Source organism: Tubulanus polymorphus, chromosome 12 (assembly GCF_964204645.1).
Source record: "Tubulanus polymorphus chromosome 12, tnTubPoly1.2, whole genome shotgun sequence".
Taxonomy (NCBI): Eukaryota; Metazoa; Nemertea; class Palaeonemertea; order Tubulaniformes; family Tubulanidae; genus Tubulanus; species Tubulanus polymorphus.
The window spans coordinates 92,515-102,179 of record NC_134036.1 but is presented as its reverse complement, the minus strand read 5'-3'; the positions used below and the strand labels follow the sequence as shown (position 1 = coordinate 102,179).

The following is a 9,665-nucleotide window of genomic DNA, read 5'->3' as shown; positions in this document are numbered from 1 at the left end:
ATACCGTATCCCTTCTCGGGCTTATGCCCGTGGCGATCAGCCCGAACGCTTTGGGACTCCTCTCTGGACTCGAACCCTTGTCACCGGTGCTTTTGAAAACTCCAGTCAACAAGATATTTGATTCAAATTAACGCTTTTCACCACAACAGCTAATTTACTATCATATCATGAACTGCTGCTAAAGCCGGCGGGCGGCTGGGGCCGGTCAGACGTGTCTTGGGCCTCTCTCGTCTCACCTCACTGCCATGGGTTGCGGGCTCTTCAGTGCCCGGTGGTGCCCGTAGTAAAAACCCAACAACATATTTGATTTTAAATTGATAACGGTTTATTTATAAATTCACCACAATATTCTTTATACATAGCTAATTTACATATGTACAATAATTATAATTCAATAAAAAATCAATTAAAAACAATGATTGTTATAGTAGAACTTGACTAAAAAACAAGTAAGATCTATATCGACGGCGGCGGCGGCCATCTTTTCAAGCAACTCTAGTGCGCATGCGCAGAGAACGATATCGTTAATGGGGATCCCGCAACACGAGCTATCGCACCGGTTGATGGGACGAAGAGTGGAGGTCTTCCATTGTTAAAAATGAACTTTTAACTGAATTTTTTAAGACTCAGAATGTTTAGAATTCTTGTATTATCACCGCACCCACCAAACTACTTGGTCGATCCTCGCTTGCCATACGTGGAATCCTCGATTGCCACAGTAGCACTGCGGGTACCCCATCAGCAGGGAAGTAAATAAAACCTAGCACGCTAAACGGTCTCTAGGGATAAACTATAATTATAGCCTTTTCGATATATCTAGGGTAATTTTTCGACCGCCAACTTTAGGTGACCTACACAAATACGGATACATTTCTCTACCCTAAAACCTTGCCACTAGTGGGCGCAACATACACTGACATCATCTAAACACCTGCTAAAACCACGTGTGCGGCAATACAAACACTTTTATCATTTTATATAATTGCGACTAAAACTAAACAGAATTTAAACGAAAACCATCTATAGTTAGTTTTCCAATAAAACATCATCTTAATTATCGATAGTCTTAAATAGTAAAAAAATGAGTATAAAAAACGTTGATTTCTTCGGTAAAAAAGACAGGAAAAAATTCGAGAAGAATCGATCGATATGATTCCATATAAGTAAAACATTATACTCGGAACAAAACATAGGAATGTACGATGTTTATATGATATAGATATGTTTAAATCAATATTATTGATTCTATGATAGTATGCAATGTTTAATTTACACGTTTTCGCTAAGATGATCAAGATCCGTTGGAGTACGATTGATTTTCGGAGCAGTCCGCGGAGACCTATGATGACGCGATGACGTAATCAGATATGATGACTGTGATTTAGTAGTTGGTATTAATGTTTGAGGCCGCACCACTTTCGGTTTATGTCCCAATAATTCCAGTATCGAGTCGACCGTTGTACATAGATTGTATTCAAAACTTTGCATCCGTCTGAAATTAGAAATAGAAACATCATCCTTAAATATATCCTAAGTTAAATACACTCCCGACAGTCTACTGCATGCCAAGATTCTTGGGGTGGACAGGTTGCCGCTCAGCGGCCACCAGTCGGTATATCTATCCAATCAGATGCGTTGTAATGATAAAACGAATTTGCCGGTGACATCGCATCTGATTGGCTCAATACATCATATACAGCAGATGGCCGTTGAGTGGCAACATGTCTGACCACGACCAATTTAATAGACCACTGAAGCGAGGATGATCTGTGGAGGATGGAAGATGTTAGGAGGGAGTAGGGAGTAGGGAGTGTGGGAGGAGGGAGTTTTGAGATACTTACTCAGTAATAGACTCCAGTCTATCATCAATATCAGATAATGAATTGATATTTCCTCTCTCGGGATGAGTTTGAATCTCGTAATCAATAGGAGAATGATACAGAGGACCAGTACTGCTACTCGATAACGGAACGTGTGACGTTTCACTGGATAACGACGCTATTGGTGATAATCCCGTGTGTTGATGAATGAATGGTTGAGTTAATCCACCACCACCAGCACCAACAGGTGGCGCTGGGTGCGTTACGGCATGTACTTGTTGTTTTGGAAGCGAATGACTAGACGTGGTTCGACTGATGATTGGTCGAACCGGTTTCTCAGGGGTTCGTTTCTCTTTACCGCTCACCGCTTGTATTACTCCGTGCAGCGCCCCTGCTGGTAATTACACGAATTAAAACATGAATTAGCACATCCACAATGCTTCGCAATAATTTACATAATGTATTGATTTTTATTTTATGTAAATTTGTTACATTTATAATACATAGAATGATAGGATGTTATGTAAATTGTAGGATTGAAAGTGAAACATTTCTAGACATTTTAAACAGTGAGTTATGGCGAACACATGCAGGAGTCAGTTGCTTAAAAGTTGGAGAGAACCAAATACTAGTAAAATTCCGAGATAAAAATATAATTTCAATTGTCACTTTGCCATTTATCATTCATACAATCAAGTTTTGAGCGACTGTCTCCAGTAAATCATTAAGAATTGATTTTGGTTTTCATACGACCATGCTTGAATTGTAAAGTATATTTATATACATATACATAATAACGATTGTAATATAGCGAGGATCCCACAATGATAATGCAGAAATAAAGTCTGAAAATGTTTCCCCTTCAGCTGGTGTTGTTTGTACGACGTTTCGACTATATTTTAATAGTCATCTTCAGGAATAGTAATAGAATATAGTTGAAACTTGGAATAAAACTACGCTAGTTCTAGCAAACATTTTCGGACTTTATATTTTTCGTCAGTGGGATTGTCTTTATATTATCATCTCAACACTGATATAGTGTTTTATCAATGGTAAGTATAATTGTAGTTGATATATTTATGATGACAAGTGCTTAATGATGTAGAGATAGAGAGAGAGATATAGGAAGGAGAATGCAGTGTGTAATTGTGATTGTGTTCAGTGAATGTAAACAACCCTTCTAGAAACTTACTATCAATATCAACAGATACGTCATCTACAAAATTAATACGCAACTATAACCGTATAACCGTTGAACTCTGTACAATCCTGGGGCAGCAGTTGCTCAAAGGTTCGTTCAGGATTATCGGTAGATAAACCATAGTGACAATGATGTTTTAATGATGTCAACTATCCACTGGTTAACTCTGAACAAGTTTCAGCAACTGCAGCCCCGGATTTATATCTTTATATTTGGACAAGAGTAGTGTAGGGGAAATTGACCGGCAATGAAGACCATTCAAAAATGGTTTCATACCATATTGACCAATTAGGAATAGTTATACTAACCAACGATAGGAGACCAATCAACGTTTTATACTAAATCAGAATCAATCTTACTAACCAGCGATGGAAGACCAATCAGGGATTGTTTTATACCAAATTGACCAATCAGAATCAGTCTTCAATAGAAGACCAATCAGGAATTGTTTTATACTCAGTTGACCAATCAGAAATAGTGTTACTTACCAGCAATAGAAGACAAAGATCCTCTTCGTTTGTGTTCTGTATATTTATTCGAAGCTAACATTAGAGGTGACGCTTTCTCGGGAGAAATCTCAATAATTCCTCCACCTCCATAACGTCTGCTAATCTCAGCGGCCGTATCCACGACAACGTCAGAGGTGTTCAGCAGTTCATGTTCCGACGATACGGATATTGGAGGACCTCGAGAGACTGGTTTTCGTCTGATTAGACCACGTGACCCGGACCGCGCAATGTTCTGGCGCATGCTGCCCTCGTGATGGAGACCTGACAAATTATACATTCAACATAATTTTAAATTTTTCAAATTAATAAAAAACTAGGAAAGTGACTTTAAGACTAAATTGTGGGAGCCATTTTCAAAAACTGTTTTGAAGAATTGAGTCAACAATTTGCTACTCCATTAGTGTCTTTCGGTTGACTTATGAATTAATGATATTCAATATTCAAATTACATATTCAAGTTGCCCTGACCTCAAGTTGCACAGTGACCAGACCAAACCTATCTGTGTCTATAGCCAACCTTACAACTTCAGACCAGTCTGATGAATTAAAGTCATGACTGAGCAACTGTCCCAGTATCCCCTTGAAGACAATAGTGACGTCACTATCCCCTGAAGACAACAGTGACGTCACTGTATCCCTTGTAGAAGACTTACCTTCTACTGGAGGTGCGCGACCCTTGCATTGTAATCGAGGGCGTTTTTGACGAATAAATCGTAAAGTTTCATCGTCCATTTTAGAGGAAGCGGTTCTCTGTAGGAATTGACCCTGAATATTACAGTAAAAATAACATTATGAATTTACATCAGTTTTATTTCAATACCAGATTAAACTGCAAAATATATAATGATAAGATTCACATAGAGAAAGTTTAGAGTAAGAGAGAAGCGAATTATAACGGAAAAAGTTTAGTTTAAAAACTGTGATTTTATATATTAGAATCTTCAAAATTCTAATCATTTCTTTTTACAGTTTGAATTTTATTTCCATTAAATTTTCTACGCAGATTTTCAGTAAAACTCACATTCGTCACAAAATGTTATAACTGTGAGATCTTAGTGATTCATTTCGATTTCAATGATTCTTTTTTTCTCGAAAAAACGTTTGTTTTGTAGGATTTTTAGGCCGCCGCCGCTGCTGCTGCTGCTGCTGCTATAGTCAACATGCAACTGATGATATATCAAATTGTATTCATGCAAATCTCATCAGTTTAACATTGATAAATATGAAATAATTGAAATGAAAAATTAGCTATTGATATTTCATGTATAGTTATAATGTATACATGTATGTGATACTGTTGTTTCCATTAATGCCAGTAAATATGGGTTCATGCAGAACCAAAACTAAAAAACCATTCTGCAAAAAACTGAAATGTGTGTTCTATTAAAAACGTGGTATAAATTCAAATCAGTCAGGGGGCGGAATCGAAATCAACGCCCCCTGGTGTCGTTGATTCTAATATATACATACATGTACACGACAGCTCTGAAACTGTTTAAAATAATACAGTTAAAAGTGTAGTAAATAGATACAATAAACATAGAACAGATAATAATCCGTAAATATGATAATAGAGCAGAGTAAAATCTGTATTTGTTATAGAGATATAAATTTGTATTGTGTATATTGGAAACAAGACATAAAAGAGGGAAAGAGAGGAGTAAAGAGAAGAGGAGAGATATGAGGAGAGAGAGAGAGGAGGATTTATAAGATGTAGGAACACACAATTATAGAAACTCTTACCACTGTAGGTGCCTACGAGTTAGAAGAGAAAAATAACATACAATAACAGGCAACAATGTGTGTGTGTAATCACCGGGTTTACTTACCATGACAACTACACCTCATTAAACCCTGCCCCTTCTTCATATGTGTATTGTTTCAGTTGTAATTGTCACGGTAAGTTAAACCGCCGTACATGAACCGACAAACGTACAGATAGTGTGACGTCATAGAGCTGCAACCAACTGAGTCTCGAAGACTAGACTCAGTTTCAAATTCCGAGAATAAAACATTTTAAATCAGTTTCACAACCAATATAGAGAAAGTGAGGAGAGATGGGTTCAAGAAATCTAAACCAGAGGGCGCCATGCGTACGCGTGCAAAATGGGGATATTCTACACTAAAAAAAAAACTATAGAATATTTAGTAAAGAAATTCTAGAAATATTAGTTCTATGATTATCTGATGATGGTACAATACGTCATGCTGGTCACGAGATGAAATTGCTGTAAATATTGTATCAGTTTTGATGGTTGTGAAACTGTAGTGAACTCGCAGAGAGAAAGATGGCGCCGGATTTGAACTGTGTGTAATGATGATGATCAGTAACAATAATGATTTCTGTTATTAATTTCAAATCGGGTTTCTATAGTAAATGTAATTATGTCCAGTGTTGATGTTGGTTCTACTGTGATGGACCGCTACGACTAACAATACTCACCATTCTGAGGTTGAATGTTACGTGAAATTTATGTAAAAAGCCATCAGCGAATTCCGGATACATGTCCAGCGTTTCGAGCAGATCATCGATAGTTATTTTATGTAGATCACAGTAAGATAAAGCTCTTACGCAATAATTCGATTTACCCGGCTGACCACCGATATATATCTCCTTCACATCTTCGCCGAATATATCGTCTTTACCTACAGTTAATATATAAACATCAGTTAGCTTTGCGATTCGAGCAAATGTTTCCAATTACATCTCAAACATCCTGGGACCCTCGTTGTACTTTTAGTATACACTAGGGGGCGTTTTACTAACGCGCATGCGTATAACATACCGAGAATCGCCATGACGACTTCATCTTTGAGAATCTCAATAGAACCGCGAGCGATGAAGTAAATAGCGTCGAGAATATCGCCGGGATGTACGAGCGTGTCGCCAGGGGGCGCATGCGTTGAACGGAATTTCAATGATAACAACCTTAAACAACCTACAAAAATAAGGAAACGAAATTAAGATAAATATATCTTTTTTAAACTATTTACTTTTTTATAAAACGTCTTACCTGGACTAGCTCCTTTAAAAGCGGTACAATTATTCAACAGGTTTCTATTTAAATGTAAACAGATATCCGCCTGTAGACATTCGGGAAAACTTTTTAAAACCTGAAAAATCAGTAACAGACAATCGCAGCCGTTAACGGGAGTTATCGGATTTAGTAACCATAGTAACGGTGTGTGATAGTTATCAGAACTGTTGGTAATCTATCTGTGTGTATCAGATATAATAGTTATGCCAGTATATAATAATACACCCGGTTTATTTAATATGAAGGGATCGACTTGAGTCTTACCATCAAATATCAATTCAATTCTATCAATATCGAGCAGACGATTAACTGATCAATTTGGTATCGATTGATAGCGATCACAAATCAAACACACGCAGCCATTAGGATCTAGTCTAACACTGCAGGATATGGAGGGGGTGCTGGTACATGTGAAATCAGTTGCTCAAAAGTTGGTTAAAAGTTAATCGGTGGATAGTTGATAAAATGACAATTAAAACTGCATTGTTTCTATGGTATTTATCCGCCGGTTATCTTTAAACCAACCTTTGACCAACTGCAGCCCCAGGGGGAGTTAGTGTTGTCAGACATCTATCTATCATCATAGGCCTAAGCTATATTTCTATCTCAATCATTGGGAATTGAAATCTTACTTGTTCGAGTCATTGTCAACATTAACAAATTCAAAGACTTTCACGAAAATTAGAAAAATATTAAATTAAGTAAATGCAAATTTAAGTTTTTTTTTACCACGGAATAAAAGAAAATTAACATAAAATCGATGAAATTTAAATACAAAATCGTTAGAAATCGATACAAAGTATCAAATTATCTAAAATATTCAACTAATTACAAAGTCATAGAAATATTGATCGCTGGAATATTGTATGCAAATTAAAGCAGTGAAAATGGTGCACGACATGCAGCAATTTGTGTCTTGAATAAAACGAATATAAAGATATTCAAATGGTTATGAAACTAAATATTCAAAATTATATAAAAATCAAAAATTAAACCGTTAGTTTTTTCAATAATAAATGATTGAAATAAATCGTAAATTTTTCTGCAACCATTTTTAATATCATCATTATACATATATAAAATATGAATACATTGAATTGTCTCATTTTTGAAGCAATTTTCGTTTTTTTTTCATTATCAAGTAAAAAATCTTAATCTTTCTCATACGAAAATTGTTCATCTATAAACACATATAAACAGTGCTCGCTACACATAAACCAAGTCATCAAAAACGTAATAAACAAATTTCGATTTTTGACGACTCAAATTTTTAAACGCTATGTCTGATATTATATAGATATATGTATATATACGATTACCATGGTAACAGCGATAATTCAAAACTGATAAAAACTGAATATTTACGTTGAGAACCTGCTCCGTGTTGGCGGGCATGTATTCTTTTTTGGCGCGCACCCGAGAAGTAGGTGCTGCCGTCTATAGGGGATAAACAGAATTAATGAAATACGTATAAAATGGCGGTAATACCTCGTAAACAAATCATAGAAAAAAATAGGGATGATTTTAACGACGAAAGGTCAAGGTTGAGAAGTACTGAATTTGGGTATAAAACATTTGAACGATTGATGAGTTGAAAAAAACAGAAATAAAACATTAACATCTGAAACATTAAAACAAGCATGAATAAAAAAGTAGGGTAGAGAAACGTAGGAACAATTAACAAGCAGCATTTATCATATTATATAGGTCAAACAGCATTCATCAGAATATAGGTCAAACAGAATTGTAGGTCATCTAAAGCAGCCAAAAGGAATTGATATATTCGGCTGGAAGGGCCAGCAAAGGACAAGGAAGCATCTAATAAAGGAACTGTTGATTTAAACCCGGTTAAAAATTGGAGGATCTTTAAGGAAATAAATAATTGTTAATTCATGCAAAACTGATAAAGAATTTTCATTTTCCCTCCTCCCCCCCCCCCCCCAGTGGGGAATTTAAACATCTATAATTTAATCCAAACATTTATGAATAAAGCACTTTACACATCTGAGGGCCGCGAGCTGGGGGTGGCAAACAGCGCCGCCTAGTGACTGACTGATAGTATACTTACACTGTTCATATCAATACCGTTAGTATAAGACCAGGAATGTTGATGTGATTCTTGTAATCGACCCGCCAGTGTTTTTGGTATATGATGAAATTTAATGAATTCTTTGATCGACGACTGACGTTCGTGGTACTCTTCAGTACCCTGATATAGACGTAACATGATAGACGAGACGTTACCGAAAATGGCGGCACTCATAAGAGCTACAAATAACAATAACAATTCAAATAAAACATTTCATCAGTTTTGATAAATCATTTTCCGTAGAAAATCTCAAACTCCAGAAAAAACGAGTTCAGAAAAAATTCCTAAAGTGAATGAATTATTTTTTGATGCTTCGACTATTCTTAAAGTCATCTTCGGGAATACTGATGTTGTCCCCATTATAACCATTGATTAAACACTCTGAGTCCGTGTTGTAAAGATAATAATCCCTGCACACTAAGAATAAAAAGAGTCTGAAATGTTTCCTTGAGCTAGTGTAGTTTATTCGACGTTTCGACTATATCCTTAGGAGTCATCTTCAGGAATACTGTATTCCTTCAATTATGTCCTAAAAGGGAATACAGGAATACTGCACAACGTCTGGGACCAAGGACGTAGTTTATACGTCCATGATGGGAACAATTATCGGGTTACCAGTATCCCTGCAACATCATAATATCGGGATACTGGGAATGGTCAACTGAGAACAATCGATGGGATGAATAGGGGTTTTTACCGTTCCAGGTCCCTTCACAGAGAGATGCTGGTCGCAGGAGCTGATCGATCATTAATACCGGTTTCATTCATTCACTATGAATTGTGAAATATTATACTTCAGTGTAACAGCAACAGTAATCCCGAAGATGAACATAATTAAGATACACGACAGTCGAAACGTTGAATAAACTATATAAGCTCGAGGGGACATCTCAGACGATCTGTATAAGCTCGAGGGAACATCTCAGACTCATTTTTCATTCTAAGTGACGTAGTATTTTTGTATCGTTACAATTGAGACTGAGAGAGTGTCGCCATTAATCGCGAGTT

At 36.4% G+C, this 9,665-nt stretch overlaps 1 protein-coding gene across 1 annotated transcript in view; it reads right to left on the bottom strand.

The window, feature by feature from the left end:
- Positions 1-346: 346 nt before the first annotated feature.
- LOC141913944 (voltage-gated inwardly rectifying potassium channel KCNH7-like) overlaps positions 347-9,665 on the bottom strand; it is a 31,401-nt gene continuing 22,082 nt past the window's right edge. Inside the window, exons 5-13 of the mRNA XM_074805170.1 lie at positions 8,637-8,836; positions 6,545-6,644; positions 6,317-6,469; positions 5,974-6,176; positions 4,184-4,295; positions 3,510-3,791; positions 3,013-3,036; positions 1,842-2,214; positions 347-1,492 (exon numbers count right to left, since the gene is read on the bottom strand). Coding sequence (XP_074661271.1) covers positions 1,270-1,492; positions 1,842-2,214; positions 3,013-3,036; positions 3,510-3,791; positions 4,184-4,295; positions 5,974-6,176; positions 6,317-6,469; positions 6,545-6,644; positions 8,637-8,836 — 1,670 coding nt within the window. The 3' untranslated portion in view covers positions 347-1,269. The remainder of the gene's footprint in view (positions 1,493-1,841; positions 2,215-3,012; positions 3,037-3,509; positions 3,792-4,183; positions 4,296-5,973; positions 6,177-6,316; positions 6,470-6,544; positions 6,645-8,636; positions 8,837-9,665) is intronic.